The sequence below is a fragment of the Notothenia rossii genome (genome assembly GCF_949606895.1).
Source record: "Notothenia rossii genome assembly, chromosome: 5".
Lineage (NCBI taxonomy): Eukaryota > Metazoa > Chordata > Actinopteri > Perciformes > Nototheniidae > Notothenia > Notothenia rossii.
In genome coordinates this window covers 92,893,041-92,919,293 of record NC_136903.1, presented here as the reverse complement: position 1 = coordinate 92,919,293, position 26,253 = coordinate 92,893,041, and the positions used below count along the sequence as shown (strand labels likewise).

The 26,253-nt window shown below is 42.4% G+C and overlaps 1 protein-coding gene across 3 annotated transcripts in view; it reads left to right on the top strand.

The window, feature by feature from the left end:
* grm7 (glutamate metabotropic receptor 7) overlaps nucleotides 1-24,906 on the top strand; it is a 240,060-nt gene extending 215,154 nt beyond the window's left edge. For 2 of the 3 annotated variants that reach the window (XM_079680199.1, XM_079680200.1), the window contains 2 exons: nucleotides 10,832-11,767; nucleotides 23,833-24,905. In XM_079680199.1, coding sequence (XP_079536325.1) covers nucleotides 10,832-11,767; nucleotides 23,833-24,120 — 1,224 coding nt within the window. In that variant the 3' untranslated portion in view covers nucleotides 24,121-24,905. Of the gene's footprint in view, nucleotides 1-10,831; nucleotides 11,768-23,832 lie in introns of all 3 variants that reach the window. The other variant, XM_079680198.1, reaches the window with a different exon arrangement.
* The last annotated feature ends 1,347 nt before the right edge of the window (nucleotides 24,907-26,253 follow it).

Below are 26,253 nucleotides of genomic sequence, written 5' to 3'. Positions count from 1 at the left end.
AAAACCTTACCTCCTAACTTCAGCTTCCTTCATTTCCAAAACCTTACCTCCTAACTTCAGCTTCCTTCATTTACAAAACCTTACCTCCTAACTTCAGCTTCCTTCATTCTGGGGGGGGGGTGCTAGTGGATCGCCGTAGCTGTATTAGATTAACATGCTTATTGTAGTATGCGTGCACTGCCCATCCTGTTGCACCGTCCTTGATGGGGCATATGTGTGGGCTGGACGTGGAAAGGAGGGAGCAGAGAGTAGAGCAGTTGATTCTTGTTCTGTTTTCTGTGACTACCTGCCTCACCCTCTCAGACTTGCAGTTGCGCGCGCTACTAAAGAGAAGTGTTACCATGGAAACCAAACAATGGTGTAGCTGTATTAAAGTCCGAGTGGAAACAGTCCTGAGTAAATCTGATTTTATCAGAAATCGGGAGAAATATGAAACCGGGAGGGTTGACAAGTATGACTCCAACCTATCCCTACTTCCCTTTTGAAACAATATACTGATCACCCCTGTTGACACACACACACACACACACCCACACCCACACACACACCCACACCCACACACACACACCCACACACACACACACACACACACCCACACCCACACCCACACCCACACACACCCACACCCACACCCACACACACACCCACACCCACACCCACACCCACACCCACACACACACACCCACCCACACACACACACACACACACACACACACACACACACATATATATATATGTATATATATATATATATACATATCTATATATAAATATATATATGTATATATATATATATACATATATATATATATATTCATACAGACGTGGTAAATGTGTACAGAAAGGCTTGCAACACGAGCACAAATGATCAGGAGACGCCATCAAACAGCATGTTCCTGTTGTGACTCAGACATGATCTTGTTGCAGAGTAGAAACACATCATCTGTGAAAATACTCGAGACCTCGTTTGTTTTAAATTGCAGTTTTCTTAATCGAGCTTTTGTTTGCAGAGACATCATGGGTCAGTGCTTCTGCAGCCCCTCTGTACTCTGAGATACAAACAGCTTTAGTTTCAACTGTGTTGCTGTTAATAAAGATGCATGGTCCGTCCTTATAGAGACTAAATGAACTGTGTGAGATGAATGGTGTTGGTGTGACTCTGCAGATATATTTATATGGTGCCGCCCCGTTGCATCCTGGGACCTGGAGGGATGTCATTATTCAAATTCCCTTTTCTTACCTTTTCTTTGAAGGAGCCTGCTCAGATGTGTTCATCACAGAGAGAGAACAAAGGCCGCCTCGCCTGTGGTGGAGAGATGTACACAAAGCTTGTCTTATGTCCTCTTAAATAGTCCTGAGTCACAGCAGGACACATTGAACAGCTGACATTAGAAAGGTTCACCTCGTGTGTCGGGATCATGACGCTGAGCCGAGGATCCTCTTTAGTCCAGTTCACCCTGAGAGAGGATTCACAAGGAAGTGACAGAGCGCTCCGGTCCCAGCTGTGTGCGTCACTCTTTAGTGTCCCCTGGTCTCCAGCTGTGTGCGTCACTCTTTAGTGTCCCCTGGTCTCCCAGCTGTGTGCGTCACTCTTTAGTGTCCCCTGGTCTCCCAGCTGTGTACGTCACTCTTTAGTGTCCCCTGGTCTCCCAGCTGTGTGCGTCACTCTTTAGTGTCCCCTGGTCTCCAGCTGTGTGCATCCCTCTTTAGTGTCCCCTGGTCTCCCAGCTGTGTGCGTCACTCTTTAGTTCCCCCTGGTCTCCCAGCTGTGTGCGTCACTCTTTAGTGTCCCCTGGTCTCCCAGCTGTGTGCGTCCCTCTTTAGTTCCCCCTGGTCTCCCAGCTGTGTGCGTCACTCTTTAGTGTCCCCTGGTCTCCCAGCTGTGTGCGTTACTCTTTAGTGTCCCCTGGTCTCCCAGCTGTGTGCGTCACTCTTTAGTGTCCCCTGGTCTCCCAGCTGTGTGCGTCACTCTTTAGTGTCCCCTGGTCTCCCAGCTGTGTGCGTTACTCTTTAGTGTCCCCTGGTCTCCCAGCTGTGTGCGTCACTCTTTAGTGTCCCCTGGTCTCCAGCTGTGTGCGTCACTCTTTAGAGGACGGCGGATCAGATCCAGTGTCGCTGTCTTTCTCAGAGATCAGAGCAGTAATCAGCATATTTAGCAGACTAGTAACCTTTGTTTGAACCTCCAGCTCGTTATGTGGGTCAATTACCCTAATGCTGCACACTGACATGTATGATCTGCACTACACGTCCTCACATCACACGTCTGGGGATACATGCATGTAAATGAAGGGAGGACACATTACACACACACACACACACACACATTACATGATCATAACCCACTAATGATTCCTCTGGCTGTCCATTAAACTACTCTTTATGTCAGGGATTAATGGAAAATGTAGATAAAGGTCTCGTTATATTCAATTATATTCCCTTTAATATGATAGAAAACAGAGAACAGCAGCACATCTCCAGATTTGAGAGGCTTAGAACAAAAGAAAATCAGTTTTTTGACTTAATATCTGAAAATCAAACTGTTTCTTTGAAACAAAAAATTAAATAAAAAGGGATTTAATCTCAAACAAAACAGTTTGTTATTTTATTAGAATTGTATACTTCATTTCCCTCATTATTCTTCTTCTTAAGGACACATCAGATTTTGCAAATACACAAACAGACACACATATACACATGTCTACCTAACTAACGGGGTACTATAATTTTACTCTGCTTAGTGAGGACTTTTGTTTAATCATTAAAATCACACTTAAGGAATCCTACGTTTAAGGTCTTTTACAATAATATTACTTAAGATGTGCTTTTAAATGTTTTGTAAATGCCTATCTACCACAAACAGACACACACAAGTACACGTTTATATGACTAACAGGGGACTATCTATGTCCCTCTGACCATACAAGGACTTCTGTTTCTATTTTTTTTATAAAACATCTTTAACCATAATATTCCTTGAAATATTCTTCCAAATAAAATGTAAAGCAGCCTTGTGCGATATCTGCCTATAAAAGAGGGAAATTATGGATGTCTACCTATCTATCACACACATATATACACACACATACATGTCTACAACACTAACCGGGGACTATGATTCTTGTCTGACCATATGAGGACTTCTGTTTCTGGTGATTTAGTTTAAATAAATACTTTAGAAATTGTACTTTAAGTGTCTTTTTCCATGATATTCATTTAAATATTCCTAGTTTTCTAAAAATAAATGTCGAAGCACTCTGGATGAATGTTTACCTATCAAAAGGACTTAATTGTACTGCAGTGGGACTGTTTAAAGTAATTTTCCACTGAATGAGTGCTCTCCTACGGCAAATACCTTGTTCCTAACACATTTTATATCTTATGTTTAACTTTAGCTATGTTTAAACACTTTTCTGCGATGCAAATACACACATACTTAACATATTTACTTCTCAATGGCTTCATCTTACAAGTATTGGCTCAACACGTCTGCAGAAAAAACTCTGATAGATCTGTCAACACATTTCTGATTCTTGTATTCATATTTTTAGACTCTGTATTTGTATTGTTAGCATCAGTATTAGCGTGTGTTTCTACCTGCAGAGTCTCAGTATTTATCTCTGGTGCCTGTTTTCTCTTTCTCTGAGATTAATGTTTGTTATGTGCAGTTTATATTCGGGGATTAAATTGTTCATATCCATGATACAGGATTACCAGATTCATTTAGAAAATGGCGGTTTCTGATCATGACTCAGCACAATCCCTTTAGAGCTGTGTGTAACCTGCACACACGGTATAATATACGGATATAGAGGTTGGTACTGGTCAAAGTTTCATTATATTACAGGCAGTGTTTTTGCACCTCTTGACATCTGGTGCTAATCCTCTGCGAGCCCTGTTGCACACAGATTATAATCCTGCGTACATCTTCATCTGAATTATCATCTCAAAGTTAAAAGTTTGGACCGCTGCTAGTCCCGGAGCGTTGCTACGACATAAACACATCAAAACGTCCACAATGATCAGGAATGGTGTTCTAACACTTTTCTAAGAGATTCGCCCAGCTGCTTTCATGCAAATCTAAAAAAAACGGAATACATAGGAATTAATCGGAAATCAACGTGAGCTCAAATTCACCAAACTTTGAGGCCACACTGCTTCGCCATACTTTAACCAGAACATAGATTAAAGTTTTAAACAGCTCTGCAGACTGAGCTTTATTAAACTAAAAGGGTTTTTTGATAGATGGAACGGTTTTCCTAAAATTCCAATTCAAGTTTTGTTGAATTTCCATAGCGTTTCAGATGTTATAACGGGTGTGTCTGTGACATCATCAGCTAGAGTGCAGAGGGGCTTTAACATCTCCTGAAAAAAGGTCCTAAACCTGCTTTAAACATTATCAAATTGACTCTTTTCACATAACTTTGGATGATTTCAGCAGCAGAGCTAGTCAGCGTGTTCTCGATGCCCTTCATTATATCAAATGGACGTACAAATCTGGCCTCAAAACATAAGTGGCCTTGAGTGACAAAAGCTCCAGCAATGTCGCCCATAGTGTTTTCTTTTTTCTGAATAAGACTCATCACGTGAGCCTGTTGCCGGGCAGATTGAGGTGAAAGAAAAGCAACAAGACAGCCACTGCTATCAATGCCGACACAACGCTGGTTATAGTGACAACATTATTCAACATGGAGGGGGATTTCCTTGTCGCTTGTATTTCCTCCTTTCGTCAGTAATCGGGTTATCCTTGCTGTGATGATGCTCGCTGCAGATGCAGATGAAATAAATGCAATGAGTCAGAAATCAATATGTGTGTGTGTCGGCCCTGCACACTAAATATCAGCTGTGAAAATATGCACTTTGTTATACTCTAGATTAAAAACAGCACCTCAATAATCATCTGTTTTCCACAAGGAATCCTTGACGTTTTTATTGACTTTTTAATCAACAAATCGTGCTACATCATCATTTGTTGTGTTGTCTTTAATCAGCAGTTATATTTTTAAATATTTTAATCTTTTCTTTATACTTTTATTTTGTTCAGTCTTCTTTTGTATTTTAATATTCATAATTTATTTAATTTTAATATTAAACACTTTTGGTGATTTATCAATGTTTTCTCAGAATTACTAAATTAATTAATAAAAAGTGCTTACACAAAATGATAAAAAGACAAACCCTCTGAACTCCTGATGGTTTCCTTTCAATTCAAAATGTTACTGAAAATAAAATAATCAGTGATGCTCTTACTATGAGAGTGAAGATATGAATGTGTAACATGCGTATGTGTTAGGGTGAGTGAAGCAGGCAGGACCCAAATGCAGAATAAACTAGGTGACAAACAGAACACTCCCCGGTGAACATAGTCACAGACAAACAAGAAACAAACAATGACAGACAACAAAAACAGAACTTAAACACACACAAGACTAATCAACGAAACAAGAGACAGGTGAGGAGGGAGGACAACACACAGGGGCACCAGGTGAACACAATCAAGTAAACAGGTAGCAGGGAACAGGTAGGAGGGAACAGGTAGGAGGGAACAGGTAGGAGGGAACAGGTAGGAGGGAACGGGTAGGAGGGAACAGGTAGGAGGGGACAGGTAGGAGGGGACAGGTAGGAGGGAACAGGTAGGAGGGAACAGGTAGGAGGGAACGGGTAGGAGGGGACAGGTAGGAGGGAACAGGTAGGAGGGAACAGGTAGGAGGGAACGGGTAGGAGGGGACAGGTAGGAGGGAACAGGTAGGAGGGAACAGGTAGGAGGGAACAGGTAGGAGGGAACAGGTAGGAGGGAACAGGTAGGAGGGAACAGGTAGGAGGGAACAGGTAGGAGGGAACAGGTAGGAGGGAACGGGTAGGAGGGGACAGGTAGGAGGGAACAGGTAGGAGGGAACAGGTAGGAGGGAACGGGTAGGAGGGGACAGGTAGGAGGGAACAGGTAGGAGGGGACGGGTAGGAGGGAACGGGTAGGAGGGAACGGGTAGGAGGGGACGGGTAGGAGGGAACGGGTAGGAGGGGACGGGTAGGAGGGAACGGGTAGGAGGGGACGGGTAGGAGGGGACGGCTAGGAGGGGACGGGTAGGAGGGAACGGGTAGGAGGGGACGGGTAGGAGGGAACGGGTAGGAGGGGACGGGTAGGAGGGAACGGGTAGGAGGGGACGGGTAGGAGGGGACACACACAGACAGGAAACCAAGGAAAGATCTAAACAAGACAAAACACAACGCAGACAGATCGTGACAGTATGAACATGACCAGATAAACTCTGACAAATCACACACTCTCTCACACACACACACCATCTGACAGGATCATTAACGCACCTGTCAAAGAGACATGAAAATACACAAATGCATCTACACATATATATATATATATATTCATACAGACGTGGGTAAATGTGTACAGAAAGGCTTGCAGAGCACAAATGCACAAATGATCAGGAGACGGCATCAAAAAGCATGTTCCTGTTGTGACTCAGACATGATCTTCTTGCAGAGTAGAAACACATCATCTGTGAAAATACTCGAGACCTCGTTTGTTTTAAATTGCAGTTTTCTTAATCGAGCTTTTGTTTGCAGAGACATCATGGGTCGGTGCTTCTGCAGCCCCTCTGTACTCTGACATACAAACAGCTTTAGTTTCAACTGTGTTGCTGTTAATAAAGATGCATGGTCCGTCCTTATAGAGACTAAATGAACTGTGTGAGATGAATGGTGTTGGTGTGACTCTGCAGATATAGTTAATATGGTGCCGCCCCGTTGCATCCTGGGTACTTGAGTAAAGGAACAGTGTACTTTTACCCTCTCTGGTTAAAGGATCTGTTTGCAGTGTTCCTTCTTGTCGTGCTGCTGAATCTCAGCGATACGACCTCCGGCTGCTCGATGGATGCAGCTTTTTATCCCTGACGATCCCAAGTTATCGTCCCCAGGCAGAGTCTGGGTGATGGTGGGAAGCGATAACATCCAGCAGCAGGTTTTTCTCCTGGCTGCTGCAACCACAGAGTGATGGAGGATTGGCCTTTGTGGATAATCTGTTTGAAGATGTCCTTACTGCGCTGAAATTGATTGGCTCTGGGTCACAGAAGCATTTGAAATCCCTCCAAGTGCCTTTAAATCTCTTTAAACAGAGAGCGGCTATCTGCCAGAGCATCAGCAGCAAAACACCGGAACCGTTTTCTGACCATCGCCGGGCCGGTTCTGGTGATTTATTGAAAAGTCTTTGTGCACTTCAGCTCTTATTTATTGCTTTCTCGTAGTGTGGCAGTGTTTATGTGCAGCTATTAGAAGGGTTTAACATCCTAAGGTACAAATCAGAAGAGGTGCAGAGACATGTTATCTGTTTATCTATTTGGAATCAAGACCGGACGTCGCGTTTAATCTGGCAATATTCTCTGACCAAGTATCGATTGGCTATTCATGTTCAGAACATCTAATAGATGTATAATTGGTATCTTTAAAATCTTAATCTGATAAGAAAGTAGTCAGTAAACTTCTCAAATAAGGCATTTCGAAATGTGTGCTTAAGTGAGACGAAAGCTCATGTGGATAGTTTGTAATAACTCTCACTGCCAGAAGACAAAGGTCGATTTAAAAAAAAAAGAAGTCAGAATTGCCAGATAAGAACCTAAAGTTTGAGAAAAAAGACAAAATGTTTATTTTTGTGAAAAAAGTCAAAATGTTGTCTGAATTTAGAGAGAAAAACGTAGGATTATAAAAAAATTCATAATTTTCAGAAAAGTTCAGAATTTTGTTAAAAAAAGTCAAAATGTACAGAAAAAGTCAGAATTCTGATAAAAATTCAAACTTTTGAGATTTTGGATTTTTTACGATTTTGAGAAACAAACAGAATTTTTGAAAAAGGTCAAAATATCCAGTTAAAAAAAGAAATCCACATTTTGTGATTGTGATGCTGCGTTCACACCGGACGCGATGCGATTTTTGGGTGTGGCGCGATTACATGTAAAGTCAATGCAGAGATGCGGACGGACACAAATTTGCTCCGACGGTGCATTGAAGGGGGCCGCGTCAAACGCGAGACTTACATTTTTTCAACTCGAGCGTCAAATTTACGTGACGCATTCTCGCGAAAGCCAATCAGCGTTGGGATTTCCTCTGACGTCCTGACGTTGATCAGTTGTAAAGATAGAAGAGATGATCGGTGTGGCTGTGAGTGGGTTCCCGGAGATTTACGATACGATGTCGTATATCTACCGGGACCGCAACAAAAAGGTACTGGCTTGGAGGAGAATAAGAACCCAGACACGATGGCGTTTGTTGCTACGTTTGTAGGACTTCCACAGAAGGTACAAAGCAGTAATAGTTGTTATATCCTCCATAGTCAAGGACAGAAATAACCAAAACAATCTTGCATGGACGTGTAAACAACCTCAACTGTCCGTCTACGGCGCGACACGTCAACGGTATGTCTGTTTTGAATGGCGCGATCAAACAAACTGCAAGCCGCGGTATTGGAGCGATGCAAATATCCGGTGTGAACGCAGCATGAGGATCACAATCACAGTGCTGACATTTGGAAAACCAGTTAACCTGTCAGTGTGCTGGTTAGCCATCACATGTTGGCTATCAACTAGGGGTGCAACGGTTCACAGAATCCACGGTTCGGTATGTACCTCGGTTTGGGGGTCACGGTTCGGTACAACAAGAAAAAGCAAAAAAAAGTCCGAAATGCATAATTCCAGGATTGTTTTTTATTTATTTTTGAACAGTTTCAGTTTAAAAATAACATTTTGAATAATTAACTTTATAACACAATTAAAAACAAACCACAAACAAACCACACACACTCAGATGGCCATATTATCTTTAATGGCTGATGTCAAACAAAAAGGTTTCATCAAGCAGTAAAACTAAAAAGAATGTCTTGAAAATATTACAAAATAAATAATAAGGAAGTGTCTCAAGAGCGCATAGTCGTTGAAAAACATATGCGAAAAGCTCCCGTTATTTTTTGTTGGTCTCTCGGCTCTCATGTCTATTGGCTTCTTAAAAGCAGCGGGGAGAAGCTGTTGTCTTTTGCCGGGCTCCGGTGATTTCCAAATCTGGGTGATGCCTTCTGATATGATTTAGCATGTTTGGCGTGTGTTCCCATTAGCATATCGCACCGCTGTCTAACAACGCCGACACCCCGTCCTCGTCCGATCCACCACTCGCACTCCATGTTATTGTAGTCCACAGAGAACCCGAAGTGTTCCCACAGCTGATTGAAAAGAAGCAGGTGGGTTCTAGCTCCTGTGTGTTATCTGAACTTACTAACTTTTCTTCTTCTTGTATTTTGTTCGTTTTGTTTTGTTATCTTCTTGTTCTTCATTTGTTGTTTAAGGGCGGCAGGCAAACAGCTTTTAGGCGCAATACCGCCCCCTGGATTATAAATAGTGTAATGGATACTGCCCTGAATGACAGACCTTTTTCCCACTAAAAAGGCGTATTCGTCGTGTGACTGCATACACCGAACCGTGACGTCCGAACCGTGACGTCCGAACCGTGACCGTTCGGGACGAATACGGATACCGTTACACCCCTACTATCAACTGTTAGCTTTCCACTAATTTGTGGCTCTCATAAATGAAATGATTATTATTACATAACCCCCTCTGGTCAGAGAGTGGACCTGTGTTCAGCAGTGAGAGTCATTATAAAACATGTTGACGTATTTCTTCAAGCAGACCGGCAGCTCTCATTGAAAACACAGAGGAGATGGACCTTGATTTGGTTCAACGATGAGCAGCGATTCTCCAGCTTCAGAGCGATCTGCTGTACTGAGGGGGAATCCCAGATAACCAAGACCTCAGAGCTATGATCCATGTGGGATTCATCTGTATTGATGTGGCTCTAATAGAGTATTCATTACTCATTAGCAGCAGCCAAGCTGTCAGATCAATGAGACATTTTGCTTCAGGAAGAGACCAGAAGCTCTGGTTTAACGGCAGGAGGAACCTGAGGAACCAGAAGCTCACAGCAAATGTATCACCATTAATTAAAGCTGCTTCCACCGTGAGGTCTCACAGTGTGAGAGGAATCCACACTCCATATTAGAGTCAAATAAAACCTGCTTCCTTTCACAGAGGGTTCAAGATACAGAGAATGCAATTTTGATGCGAGACATGACGGACTATAACACGTGTTATCATGCATCTATATTCAGATTCAACAACATGTATTACTTCAGATTATCGGAAATAAAAAAAATCTAAATCCACATTTACTTTTGTCTGCAGATTTCTCCTAAACTCACCAACAGTTAGCAACACAAAGCCTCGTTAGCATATTTTAAACAAACCTGAAAACTTGTAATATAAAATGAACATGTTAATCCTAGTAATGAAGTGTGGAAGGTTTTTTTTTATACTTACTTTCCTTTTAATATTAATAATACGTGCATGTATAGTTACATTTTCTTCCTAAGAAATAACACGTTTCATGATATTTAACTTTACCTCCTAAAGTTAAATATAGGAAAATAGTATAATAGGAGACCTTTAATAATCTTGTGAATCTCTGATGTAACCGTCCCTCGTGTTGTGTCTGCAGATGGAGGACATGCAGTGGCCTCATTAGCATATTTAAACATACCCTGTCAGAAAATGAAGTGTGGAATGTTTTTATAATGCTTAACTTTACTCCACGTTTTTCCTATTCAGATAAATAAGTAAATTGCAAGATGACAAACAGATGAATGTGTATCGAGGCACAGAGTTCAGGCGTTTAGCGGTCTCTGCCTGTGGGATGAAACCGTCCCTGAGTCTGGTGGTTTTAGTCTTGGGGATAATCTTGTGAATCTTTGATGTAACCGTCCCTCGTGTTGTGTCTGCAGATGGAGGACATGCAGTGGCCTCGGGGGGAGCAGGACGTCCCCAGCTCCGTCTGCAGCCTCCCCTGTAAGACGGGCGAGAGGAAGAAGGTGGTGAAGGGCATGCCGTGCTGCTGGCACTGCGAGCCCTGCGACGGATACCAGTACCAGTACGATGAGTTCACCTGCAAGCTGTGCTCCTACAACATGAGGCCCAACGCCAACCGCACCGCCTGCCAGCCCATCCCTATCACCAAGCTGGAGTGGAGCTCCCCCTGGGCCGTGATCCCCGTGTTACTCGCCATGATCGGCATCACCGCCACCATCCTCGTCATGGCCACGTTTGTCCGGTACAACGACACACCGATCGTCCGTGCGTCCGGCAGAGAGCTGAGCTACGTCCTGCTCACGGGGATCTTCCTGTGTTACATCATCACCTTCCTCATGATCGCCAAGCCGGACGTGGGCGTGTGTTCGTTCAGACGGATCTTCCTGGGGCTGGGTATGTGCATCAGTTACGCCGCCCTCCTCACCAAAACCAACCGTATATTCCGGATCTTTGAGCAAGGCAAGAAGTCGGTGACGGCGCCCCGGCTGATCAGCCCCACCTCGCAGCTGGCCATCACCTCCATCCTCATCTCTGTGCAGCTGATGGGGGTCTTCATCTGGTTCATAGTGGATCCGCCCAACACCATCATAGACTACGAGGAGCAGAAGACCTTCAACCCGTTTAAGGCTCGCGGCGTGTTGAAGTGTGACATCACGGATCTCCAGATCATCTGCTCATTGGGTTACAGTATCCTATTGATGGTGACGTGTACCGTTTACGCTATAAAGACCCGCGGGGTCCCGGAGAACTTTAACGAGGCCAAGCCCATTGGGTTCACCATGTACACCACCTGCATCGTGTGGCTGGCCTTCATCCCCATCTTCTTCGGCACGGCGCAGTCTGCAGACAAGGTAAGAACCACCGGATGAATAATATGAATAATAATAATACCTTTTATTTATAAAGGCGCCTCAAGGTCTCCGTACGAGCTACACAATGGTTTGAATGGGTGAAGGGTACGTTGGGGTGGATGAGTGAGTGGAAGATGGATTATTGAGGGTAGGATGAATATGGTGGATCTGGTTCTTTAGGTCCTGAACCCCCTTTACGATGAGGGTAGGATGAAGATGGTGGATCTGGTTCTTTAGGTCCTGACCCCCCCTTTATGATGAGGGTAGGATGAAGATGGTAGATCTGGTTCTTTAGGTCCTGACCCCCCCTTTATGATGAGGGTAGGATGAAGATGGTGGATCTGGTTCTTTAGGTCCTGACCCCCCCTTTATGATGAGGGTAGGATGAAGATGGTAGATCTGGTTCTTTAGGTCCTGACCCCCCCTTTACGATGAGGGTAGGATGAAGATGGTGGATCTGGTTCTTTAGATCCCGACCCCCCCTTTATGATGAGGGTAGGATGAAGATGGTGGATCTGGTTCTTTAGGTCCTGACCCCCCCCCCTTTATGATGAGGGTAGGATGAAGATGGTGGATCTGGTTCTTTAGGTCCTGACCCCCCCCCCCCCCTTTATGATGAGGGTAGGATGAAGACAGTCCATTGGTTTCCTCCTGAGAACCCGGAGCCTCAGGTCATGGTCCTCGTCCTGTCAGCTGTTTTGTAAACCGTGTTGATCAGGAATTCAGTGAAGACATTTCGGTGTTAGCAGAGTGAGTCTTTAAGGAGCTGAATTCAGTGAAGACATCTCGGTGTTAGCAGAGTGAGTCTTTAAGGAGCTGAACTCAGTGAAGACATCTCGGTGTTAGCAGAGTGAGTCTTTAAGGAGCTGAATTCAGTGAAGACATCTCGGTGTTAGCAGAATGAGTCTTTAAGGAGCTGAATTCAGTGAAGACATCTCGGTGTTAGCAGAATGAGTCTTTAAGGAGCTGAATTCAGTGAAGACATCTCGGTGTTAGCAGAATGAGTCTTTAAGGAGCTGAATTCAGTGAAGACATCTCGGTGTTAGCAGAATGAGTCTTTAAGGAGCTGAATTCAGTGAAGACATTTCGGTGTTAGCAGAGTGAGTCTTTAAGGAGCTGAATTCAGTGAAGACATTTCGGTGTTAGCAGAGTGAGTCTTTAAGGAGCTGAATTCAGTGAAGACATCTCGGTGTTAGCAGAGTGAGTCTTTAAGGAGCTGAATTCAGTGAAGACATCTCGGTGTCAGCAGAATGAGTCTTTAAGGAGCTGAATTCAGTGAAGACATCTCGGTGTTAGCAGAATGAGTCTTTAAGGAGCTGAATTCTGTGAAGACATCTCGGTGTTAGCAGAATGAGTCTTTAAGGAGCTGAATTCTGTGAGTCTCGTTCATTATCAGCCTCTCAACATCTGATTATACGACAACACAGATCTGTTTCCCTCAGTTCAAAAACCAGCGCACACACACGCTGCTATTTCAAATCAACAGATCACAATATAGCGGAAATGTATGTCTCTCATTTTGGGGGAAGACCACTGTCGAGTCCCCGTTTATCAGCCTGCAGACTTCCACACGAGCCACGAGAAAATAATCTCATCCCGTCGCTGTGCCGAGAGGCCTTGATATGAAGCTCAATGACGGAGTGGAATCACACACATGGAAACAGGCAGCTGTGATGTTCTTGGTTAGCATCCAGACGGAATTGAATGTGCATGTGGTTGGCTAAAATGTCGCTTTAAGAGAGCGACGTATTTCCTATGATCTGATTGCTCTGACCCCGGGCGGTGTTCATTCTCTTCAGCTATTTGGTCCTGATGAAACAATTACAGCGTGCAGATTTAATAAAGGCCAACAGCTGCAATCCAGGTGTTACGAGACTCTGTGTTTGGTTTACAACAGGTTAGGAAAACTCCTGGAATTAGCTCATTTTCACCAAAGGCTATAACTATATTGTTCTATTCACCTTATTCCCACTGCATGTTGAAACCCGTATGTCTTCCTGTTACCACGAGCAGCATGTAAACACTTTAGAATAACTCTCACTGACAGAAGACAAAGGTCGATTTAAGGAAAGAAGTCCGAATTTTTAGAAGAAAGTCAGATTTTTTTTATTTTTTAGTAAAAGTCAGAATTTTTGACTTTGAGAAAAAGTAAGTATTCTGACATTTTTTGAAAAAAGTCAGAATGTTGAGAAAAAGTCAGAATGTTTTGAGATTTTTAGAAAAAGTCAGAATTTAAAAAAAAAAAGTCAGGATTTGGAGAAAGAAGTTAGACATTTTAGATTAAAAAAAAAGTCAGAATATTAGCATTTTGAGATTTCATTTCAACGTTATCTATCTATCTGTAAATCAAGCTAGATAACATTTGCATTTCATTTTTTAGAAATCGAACTAGCTGTCACCATGTGTATCCCCTATGGTTAGCCATGCAGTGTGGATCTGTGTTACACTCAGCCGGTGAGATTCATTATTAAAACATTGTTGACGTGTTAATTTTACTTTGGATAAAGTCATCACATATAGATAATCTAAATAGTTAATAATGATTATATGAAGTCTGTTAAACTAGTTATGTCCCTACAGATATACATTTTGTTATTTCTGGATATTCATTTTAAATTCATTAGGAGGAAGAAAGATGAACGTCGCTTATTGCAGGGATGTATTAATGATATTTGACTGATGAATCATTTAACCCTTGTGCTGCGTTCAAAATCTGTTCCCGTTCATAGTGAATTGACCCACGATTTATTTCAGTCCAAAACACAAACTCTCATCCAAAATAGTTTTAACTACATCATAACTAACTTATAATGCATTCATACCCGTACAATCCTGTTGTCATGTAATGTTATGGCCCAAAACACATTACACCACATATTGCACACGTGCATGTGTGTGTTCAGGTTCAAGTGTTAGTGTACATATTCTTTGAGAAAGGTCGAGTTCCCGTGGGGAGGGGGGGGGGGGCAGAGGGAGGGGAGACCAGGTTCAAATTAGAACCTTCAGACTTGGCATTATTGTGGAAATCAGTTGTGTAGTGTTTATATTGCTGTTGTGGAGGATATCATGAAGCCTTGTTCCGATCAAAAAAACTAGAGCGTAGTTATTATATCATTTTAACTTGAAACGGGTCACAGGAGACTCGAACACAACATAAGGGTTGAGACAGCGTTGGTTTGCTCTAACCTGTTGAACCCCATCCCCCTGCTAGGGGGCGCCAGCCGGGTACCCAACAAAAATACAATTCTTTTCTTTCCTGTTTTTACTTTTCTTTTTTTTAATTAAAATAATAATAAGTCGCGACCCTTTTTCATTTTTGATAGTTTTTTATGTGGATTTGTAGTATTTGTCTTACTGTATGTTCAATAAAGGTGTATTTTTAAATCTTGAGACATTGCCACTGTATGTACTGGAAGGGCCGATCTTTGGCCTAGGGGCGCCAGACCTGGGGAGGCGCTGCTCTGACAGCTCTGGGAGGGACAAATGATTTTTGACCGTTTGTGCTTATCCTAATTTTCGGCCTTGATGTAACAATATTCATAATTTAGTAAATGTAACACCCTTTTCCTCCCGGTTACACGTTTCATTTGCCCTGTACGATGGGCGCTGTAAGTGATGCACGTGGGGGATGTTGGCTTATCAGGTGCACGCAGCTCACAGCCGAAGTGCGAGCGTGGGAGCGAGAGAGCGAGCGAGTTAGGGAGAGAGGGTGCACCGGTACCGGCGCTGTTGTTGTTAGAATCTGGTGCTGGATTCTAACAACAACAGCTGGTACGGATATAAGAAGTAGATGTTTCTACAACCAGCTGGAGGAGAGCTCTCCTGTCAGACTGAGAGGCTCAGTGAGCTAAAGGACTCTCTGAGTATTTAGATAGTTCACTTTAGTCTAAGTTATCTCAGTGGGTCTCAAACGAATATGTGTTTACTAATTATATTTCCAAGGCACTCCTTTATAATTATTAAGATAAATAAAAACAGGTTTGAAATCATTCAATGGATACTATAGGACAGTAAACCACAAATATCGTTTAAAGTTGGAGAGATACAAAAGTATGCATAAATAAATAAATGTTAAGGTAAAATAAGATATGAATGAACAACAAAAATAAAATAAGTTACATGTATTTGTTATTGGCTATGGGTTATTGGTTATGTTCATATACTTATTTGATTATTAAAATGCAAACCGATCTTTTTCAGATGGGTGTTTGGATATGTACCCCAGATCTGGGGCCTCATGTATAAAGGGATATACGCTCAGAAAATGGCGTACGGCAGTTTCTACGCAATGTTTACGATTTATAAAATACTAACTTGACGGGAAAACGTGCGGTCCTCCACGCAAACTCTGACCCGTGCGTACGCACTAAGCACAACAACGGGAGAGACGAGAAACTGTGACCCCGTTGGCAGAAGGAAGGATGGAGAGAAATATGTGGAAATAATACCATAAATAAAATGTTACCTCTCATTTATCAGATATGAAGAATTCATTTTCAAACATTGATTAAAGCCAATCTTTAAATGATTAAACAAACGCCTGTTTGAGACTCCTCAGAGCACACAAACACATAACTGGAGAAATAAATAAATACGGATATGTTATTTAAAACCACCTGGAATATGTTGTGTTCATGTTATGAAATGTTTTCTCATAAATGATGCGGTAAGCAGGAGGACAGAATTACGTCTAAACTGACGCCGTGTTTCTATAGGTTTTAGATACGAGCATGGTTTATATACTATCACGTTTAATCGTGTTTTATTCCGTTTGCCAAGACTTGATAAGTCGCTCGTAAAACACAGGAGGTATGGAAACTAAGAACACCATGTGGTAAACTGTAAAGCTGATACAACACAACACATTAGTTGTATTTCCTTTAACTGGTGGATATAGAGTTGCTGCAGAGGGGGGGGGGGGGGGTTGAGATGCACAGGCTGCAGTGGAGACGCTGCGCACAGCTGATCGACAGCTGGGACACAAACCACCAAATACAAACAACAATTCAGATCCAGTCATGACTCCACTCCGAAGGGATCCCCCGATCATTTCTTAGAGTTTCTCATCAAGGGGGGGGGGGGGGGGTCTCCTGTCCCCGGTGCAAACACACTGCCTGAGGAAGGCTATGTGTCTTTTTTTTGTCATTAACTTTTTTCGGACCACTTATTTATTTATGTTGGTGACGATCCGACCCCCATGCTGCTACTCTGGTTCAAAGGGAAACAGGCGTAGGAAGTGCCATACGCACTTCCCTCGCCGGTACGCAATGCACACAAATGTAGGAACATTTCTGTACCTATTTTTCTACTACGTAAGCAACCTTCCCACGTGAATCCTACGCACGGCGTTATAAATGAGGCCCCTGGTCTTTAGTAATAGTGTGCTCAAAGTGCTCCAGATTGAAGCATTTTACTTTAAAATGTTCAAAAACATCTGGCATACCCCCAGACCCCCCTAGAGGAGGTGATGTCCACCCCCTAATTAAAACATGTTCATACAATACTGAATACATTTGAAGCCATTTTGACGTCTATTACCTGTGTCAATAAGTTTTTGTCTTTTGTCTTTTGTAGAGATTTTTTATTTATTCTTTATATATAAAATGTCGTCTCGGGCAGCAAATTGTCTGGAACCGGCCCTGGTGCTAGGCCTCAAGAGCCTGTCTTGTGCTGACACATAGAATCAAATTGTCGGGGCGCACTTCGCGCTCACATTGTGCTGGGCCCACGTGCCGTAGCACCGCTCCTATGACTCCATCCTGGGGGAAACACTGCCCCAATATTCTCCTTTCCTTTGAGCAGTGACTCACTCCTAACCTACAGGAGGTTAAAAAAATAATCTTTCAAAAATCAAAGGTGCATTCCTCAGAAACCGAACCTCAAGCATTGGAGGCTCTGCTCAAAGTGAGGAGTTCAGGTTTACTGGTCTTGTTCACAGAGTTTAGATTAGCTTGAGATCGAGAATCCATAAGTAAAGTCTTTCTTAAAGGTTTGTACTCACTTTCCGTGGGTGAGTCCAATTGCAAGTGGTTCAATGGTTACTACAAATGAGTGTACATCAGTCTGGTTCTCTACATTAAGTGGTGTCCAAGGAGTTTTTGCTGTCCTTTGTTTTCTATTCAGGAATAATTACATTCATTCAATCTCCTAATGCAACCTCTCCTCAAACAAACAAGCTATAACTGAATACGCTAACAGCTGGCCTGAAGTCAGGAACAAATGTTATTTGAGGACAATAGCGGCCCCTCGCAGACACAGGGATCTTCTAGGGATGTCCAAATGTATATATATCTGACTACAAGACATATGAACCCAGATACAACATAAACTACGTCGGTCGGGGGTTGCTAACAAGTGTCTAAATGAGACGACTAAATGTCATCGCGCCCAACACTAGCCGCCTTTAGCTTAGCGGTGGTGACGTGAAGTAGGGCTGTACCCGAATATCCTAATATTCTTTCGTTGGAGTACTATTCGGGTTTCAATTTCGTTATTCGGAAATTCATTTTATTTTCGTTTTTGATTGAATTTATTGAAATCTCCAATATCAGCGTAAGAGCTTGCTCCTCTTCGGGGGGTGCTCACACTTAACCATACACTTTATCGTTTACTTTCTCCGTCTTTATATGTCGATATTACTTTTCTCCGTTAATCTCCGTCACGTAGTTTCCATAGCAACAACAACTTCCTGTCAACAGAGCTAGCTCTCCTTCAAAATAAAAGCATGTCCATAAAAAATAGGAAGCCAAGCCAAATTACACTTAAGACATACACTGCACCGAAAGTAACAAACACCATGCGATATCCTTTTCAATTTCAAAGAACACAAATTGGGTTACATTAACAAATAACTATAAAACAACAATACTGTAGAATAACAAAATGAATTCCGTGAATAAACCGAAATACACGCGTTGAAGCGTTTCGCTGCAATAATCCAAAATCACATGGAGGAATCCCATTGGATCAGGGACCCAAAGAAATCATCCTGCAGCACCTTATATTATCCTGTGTGTGTGTGTGTGTGTGTGTGTGTGTGTGTGTGTGTGTGTGTGTGTGTGTGTGTGTGTGTGTGTGTGTGTGTGTGTGTGTGTGTGTGTGTGTGTGTGTGTGTGTGTGTGTGTGTGTGTGTGTGTGTGTGTGTGTGTGTGTGTGTGTGTGTGTGTGTGTGTGTGTGTGTGTGTGTGTGTGTGCTTGACGTCAGCAAGCAACTGATAGTAGCAGCGACATTGTGACCCTTGTTGCTCGTCATTACCAAACCTGGTCCAAGACGAGCAGAATACAAATGAGCTGGAGAGACAGACACACACACACACACACACACACACACATACACACACACATACACACACACACACACACAGACACAGTAATCATTGCAAAGCGAGGCAGGCATACAGAAAGGAGAGGAGCAAAGAAACAAACATGGAGGGAGTGATGCAGTGAAGGCATGGGGGAGGAAGGGAGGATGTGAAAGAGGCTGTTGATGCGTTCAAGAGACCAGTTTGAGGAACACTGGGAACAGAACACAATGCAAACAGAAGCAAGGAGTCCCAGTGCAACATGTCCTCAAGAACAGACAGGAAGTAAACAGTTATATATTTATCAGAATACATAAACACACATTCGTTGTATCTTCCATGTTGCTTCTTCCTTGTTGCTTCACTCGTTTCCTGAGCCTCAAAGAAACTTCTGCACCTTATTTTTCATCACCTTTTTAAATCTGGGTTGAACGCCATAAGGCAGGTTTTGTGCAGTGCCATAAAGCAGAGGGATTAGCTCCTGTGTGTTGAGCGTCCCTTTGTGGCGCTGATAACAGCTGGTTGCTGCGCTGAAAGGGGATTTGCTGTATCTCCATGTAACACAGGTACAGTGTGTTTCCCCCGCAGGATTATGAGAGTTTAGGTGAGACGGCAGGAACAGGTGAGGTGTGTGAGGAAGGACATCAGCATGATTTATTCTGAAGAAATACGTTTCTACAAGAAGTCCTTTACTTTAAGGAACTTTAACGAATGAAAACCGGAGAGAGAAACGTATGAGTGATGTGTAGTTTTGCAGATAGCTTAGCATCGTCTTCAGAAACCCACGAGGCAACGGGTCGATTTAGAGATGTTCATCTGAAGCGCTTATTTAGTCAAACTGAAATACAAACACTCAAATATACAAGGTGGTGGACTGTTGTTGGTATAACATAAATACAGGAACATGACATATCCAAAATGTTCAGCTGACTAACGATTAGCATTAATGCTAACTTAACATTGAAATCCCCGTTGACATGCTATCCCACTTAGCATCGCCATTGTTTTAAAGTTTTCGCACATATAGAACAAATGTTTTCAACAAGTGTTGCAGGTCAGTATTTAAACTGAGGACAGCTGAATACCTGACACATCTTGTCTCTGGGTTCAGCAGCAAAAACAGCTCTTGTGCTCTATAGACTTTTCTAGAAGATAGAAAACTACAGCAAGCCTAAATGGACAAACTGCGGCACACAGGCAACACTCATAGGCAACACGTTTACACATAACTAAAACACGCTTTAGTTATGTGGTGTACGTATTTATTTTACCCCAAAACAGAGTCTTTCAATAAGCCTAACATACGTCTTTTTAAGTAAGTAATTCAACTTCAAATCAAAAGATCTTTTCACGTGACATAGACGCCAGCCATTGGAATGAATGGTAAAAAAAAACGGGGTTTGTCAAACAGAGCACATGGTGTAGTCCTAACTGATAGCTGGGGATTCTGGGTAGTGTAGTGTCTTCTGCCATCCTTTACTCTGAAAAAATATTTGTTTCTCCGAATCGAAGGGGAAAAATACAAAAGCTTTGCACACAATTTAAACCAATCAATGTTGTTTAATCAACAAGGATCATCTGGTGTTTTTTAGTCGATGAGTAGTGCAGATATCACTGTGAAATCAATCCACAGTAAGGGGAATACTTACTTCCGGGTGTACAATTCTCCGTTACCCAATGGGAATGGACGCTCACATTGCCTTTAAGGGCAGCCGACACAAATGAATGCCGTGCTTCCATGAGCGTCAAATCCCGCCTCAGATGGGAATACATTGCAATCAGTTGAAAGCTATTTGCGTCCCTTTATGAAGCTGAAGGAGCCTAAGAGCGTCACAACTGCACGCCACGGGACCCTGACCAAACGTTGCTCCTGGACGAGTATGAGGTGAGAGTGTGTTGGCCAGTACCGCTTGATGGTAACGCTTCAACTTTTCATACTTTAAGAACATTTCCATGCTTAAACCTTTTGTCCTTTTACTGGTAGTTTTTTTTTAGGCTAATCCTTTTACTTTTTGTACATCGAATACTTTTTCAGTGGTGATACTTTTACTTTTTGTACTACCTTTCGATGGTAATACTTTCACTCTTGGCCCTTTAGGTATTTTTTACGGAATACTATTCTTGATTTTAGTATTATTTGCATACTTTTCACAGTGTATCACCATGCTAATACTTTTTAGTTGTTGATCTTCAAGTATTTGTTGAGGCTTATATTTACCGTTTATACTTTTACTTGTAACATTGATTTATGACTTACAAAAACTAAAAGTGTAAATGATCTCAAAGAAACACAAATGTAAGATTCACCATCTAAGAACTCGGAAAAGTAAAAGTTTTTACCATCAAAGCAAAAACAATATTTTTAGCTGGTGATACTTTTCGTACTTTTAGAAGCTGTAACGTTTAGTTTTTGTACTTTAAGTATTATATTCTAATACTTTACTGGGGTTTTTCCTGAAAGATATAGCATGAGGGCGCTAATCAAAATACTGCATCAGAGCGAAGCTGGGAGTAATACTGTCTTTGTGTCTTAAAGCTGCGGAGTCTTATATTGCTCCTCAAACACATCCTGGGTTTATTTACTTCCTCTACAGAAAGAAGGAAAAGAAAGTCTCCTGTCACCCGGTGCAGACACAACCCTGCTTTGTGATAACACTCCTCCTGCTCTTTGAACACATGATTATTGCTGAGTGTATTTAGGTCAGGGAACATCCATGAAGCTCAGCAGGTATGATCAGTAGTCATAATGATAATGATGCTTTAATACCCTAATGGAGTCAGAGCTGCCTGCAGTACTCAGAGCAACACAATCCTCCTTATCGCTCATTTCATCAGAGCAGTAAACAAGAACAATTTAGAGGTACTAGTACTTTACTTGAGTATTTCCATGTTCTGCTACTGTGTACTTCTACTCCACTACAGTTCAGAGGTAAATGGTGTACTTTTCCTCCCCTACATGTATTTAATACCTTTAGTTACTTTACAGATCTGGATGAATGATGTGAAATCTAATCAAGTGTTAAATCAGACTTTAGTTCCACCTGGAGTAAATCCACCAGCTACGCTGCAGTATACAAAGTCATTCAGACTAGCTGCTCCTTTACCAGCTTTGAGAACACTTTCATGATCAATCATTATAAAACATATCATATCTATTATTCTGAAATGGACCAATCTGCACAATGACTACTTTTACTGTCTTTCACTATATTTTGATGAGAATACTTTTCTACTTTCACTTGAGGAACATTTTGAATGAAGGACTTTTACTGTAACAGAGTATTCCTACACTCTGGTACTTCTACTTTTACTCAAGAACAAGATCTGAGTACTTCTACTTTTACTCAAGAACAAGATCTGAGTACTTCTACTTTTACTCAAGAACTAGATCTGAGTACTTCTACTTTTACTCAAGTACACGATCTGAGTACTTCTACTTTTACTCAAGAACAAGATCTGAGTACTTCTACTTTTACTCAAGAACAAGATCTGAGTACTTCTACTTTTACTCAAGTACACGATCTGAGTACTTCTACTTTTACTCAAGTACACGATCTGAGTACTTCTACTTTTACTCAAGTACAAGATCTGAGTACTTCTACTTTTACTCAAGAACAAGATCTGAGTACTTCTGCTTTTACTAAGTACACGATCTGAGTACTTCTACTTTTACTCAAGTACAAGATCTGAGTACTTCTACTTGTAATCAAGAACAAGATCTGAGTACTTCTACGTTTACTCAAGTACTTGATCTGAGTACTTCTACTGTTGGTACTTTAAGTGTATGCTCCTCTCCATGTATTGAATCCCTTTAGTTACTTCAGATGTGAAATCTAACCAACCCTTAAATCAGACTTTAGAAGAAGAAGACTTGCTGTATTAGAAATGACTTTCTCCAGGAATGAATCCGCAGCTCGTTTTGTCTCCAGAACCTTTTTTTGATTTTTGGACAAGAAACAGTTTTCCTCCCGCTGCTGCGTCAGATGTTCTGTTTCTTTGCAGCGTGTGTTTTCCGGACCTTTGTCGTGTCGCTCCCCGTCGTGTTCCTCACATAGTGTTCCTCACATCGTGTTCCTCACATCGTGTTCCTCACATCGTGTTCCTCACATCGTGTTCCTCACATCGTGTTCCTCACATCGTGATGCGTCTCCACAGCGAGCCACTGTGATCCTGCGTGGGGTTTATAAACACACAAACAGCCGATCTGTGGACGTGATGGAAACAAATAAGATATTAAATATGAGATCAAACTCTGCAGTCTCAGACCGAGTTACTGGTCTGTCCGTCCGTCCGTCCGTCCGTCCGTCCGTCCGTCCGTGTGTGTGTGTGTGTGTGTGTGTGTGTGTGTGTGTGTGTGTGTGTGTGTGTGTGTGTGTGTGTGTGTGTGTGTGTGTGTGTGTGTGTGTGTGTGTGTGTGTGTGTGTGTGTGTGTGTGTGTGTGTGTGTGTGTGTGTGTGTGTGTGTGTGTGTGTGTGTGTGTGTGTGTGTGTGTGTGTGTGTGTGACTCCAAACTGCTGCAGCTGGTTTATAAAGAACTGCATTATTACATCATGAACCACCTGGTCTGCTTTGTGTCCTGAACCAGAACCAAACATGGAGAGAAGCAGATATTATGCTCCAAATATCTGGAACAAACTCCCAGGTCCTTTTAAATCCAGGCTTATCGTGTGTTTCTGCTATTTCTTAGCGCTTGTGTTGAAAGCTGCTGTATAAATAAACCTTGTGATGCGTTGACTTCCTTACCTTTATCCTCTGTCCCTCCAGCTCTACATCCAGACCACCACCCTCACCATCTCCATGAACCTGAGTGCGTCCGTGGCCCTCGGGATGCTCTTCATGCCCAAAGTCTACGTCATCATCTTACACCCGGAGCTCAACGTGCAGAAGAGGAAACGCTCCTTCAAGGCCGTCGCCACCGCCGCCACCATGTCGTCCCGCCTCTCGCACAAAGCTAGCGACCGGCCCAACGGAGAGGCCAAGACCGAGCTGTGTGAGAACCTGGACCCCAACAGTGAGTTCAAGTTAGAACCATCTCCCAGGTCCCCGGCTTGAGCTTGAATCTCAGGATCCATGTATCTGTGATCCTCTCCAGAATGGAAGGAGTCATCACATACAGAGCATCAACTAGTTCCTGAACAGTGTCCTTCACATGCTGATATCCAAGAGAGGGAGTTACACAGTCACTAGATGGAGGTTATCATGTGCTACTCTGATATTGAAATAGTACATTCAGTATTTTCCCAACAGTTAACAAAACAGGGTCTTCAACATGTGAAAGAAATCAGATTATCACAATATGACTATTGCGGTGCAGGGATGTCTGTGTTTGACCCTGAAGGACTCTGACAACATAGAAAGATAAAGCAAGAAAACGGGTTCTGTTCAGATTTCAATCCAATATAGACTCATTTTAAAGCTAAAAATGATGATGATGATGATGATGATGATGATGATGATGATGATGATGATGATGATGATGATGATGGCAAAACACCTGAAGTTTCAAAAAATGTAGCTTCTAATTTTTATGTATAGGTTGATTGAACAGAGATTAACTGAAGCAGCAATAGCTGTGTGAGAACCTGGACCCCAACAGTGAGTTAACAAAACAGGGTCTTCAACATGTGAAAGATTAAAACAATGTGAATAGAGTGGTCTGTGTTTGACCCTGAAGGACGCTGACAAGGTAGACAAATAGCAAATCCTTTTAAAAAACACTTTTCTAAAGCAAAACATGATTAAAATTGGCAAAGCACCTGAAGTTTCGGCTTTTAGTTATTATTTAAAAATTGATTGAACAGAGACTAGCTTTAGCAGCAGCAGAAGCAGAAGCAACAATAGCATTAGTATTCATATTTTGTACAACCTGTAAAGTCCACTGAGACAAATGCTCACTTTTTGATATTGGGTTCTATAAATAAACATTGATTGATTAGCAGTAGCTTTAGCGTTAGCAGCATTAGCGTTAGCAGCATTAGCAGAAGCAGCATTAGCAGCATTAGCATTAGCAGCATTAGCATTAGCAGAAGCAGCATTAGCAGAAGCAGCATTAGCAGAAGCAGCATTAGCATTAGCAGCATTAGCGTTAGCAGCATTAGCATTAGCAGAAGCAGCATTAGCATTAGCAGCATTAGCGTTAGCAGCATTAGCATTAGCAGCAGAATGTGTGGAAATCATTGGGTTTGCTGGTAACACGTCACTAGCTCAGTTTGAGTTTGTTACTTTTCCCAACATGAAAACAGCATCATTAGCATCAGCGTTAGCAGCAGGTGGAGCATTAGCACTAGCAACATTAGCATTAACGTTAGCAGCAGGTGGAGCATTAGCAGTAGCATCATTAGTATCAGCGTTAGTAGCAGGTGGAGCATTAGCACTAGCAACATTAGTATCAGCGTTAGCAGCAGGTGGAGCATTAGCAGTAGCATCATTAGTATCAGCGTTAGTAGCAGGTGGAGCATTAGCAGTAGCATCATTAGCATCAGTGTTAGCAGCAGCTGGAGCATTAGCAGTAGCATCATTAGTATCAGCGTTAGCAGCAGGTGGAGCATTAGCAGTAGCATCATTAGTATCAGCGTTATCAGCAGGTGGAGCATTAGCAGTAGCATCATTAGTATCAGCGTTAGCAGCAGGTGGAGCATTAGCAGTAGCATCATTAGTATCAGCGTTAGCAGCAGGTGGAGCATTAGCAGTAGCATCATTAGTATCAGCGTTAGCAGCAGGTGGAGCATTAGCAGTAGCATCATTAGCATCAGCGTTAGCAGCATGTGGAGCATTAGCAGTAGCATCATTAGCATCAGCGTTAGCAGCATGTGGAGCATTAGCAGTAGCATCATTAGCATCAGCGTTAGCAGCATGTGGAGCATTAGCAGTAGCATCATTAGCATCAGCGTTAGCAGCATGTGGAGCATTAGCAGTAGCATCATTAGTATCAGCGTTAGCAGCATGTGGAGCATTAGCAGTAGCATCATTAGCATCAGCGTTAGCAGCATGTGGAGCATTAGCAGTAGCATCATTAGCATCAGCGTTAGCAGCATGTGGAGCATTAGCAGTAGCATCATTAGTATCAGCGTTAGCAGCAGGTGGAGCATTAGCAGTAGCATCATTAGTATCAGCGTTAGCAGCAGGTGGAGCATTAGCAGTAGCATCATTAGTATCAGCGTTAGCAGCAGGTGGAGCATTAGCAGT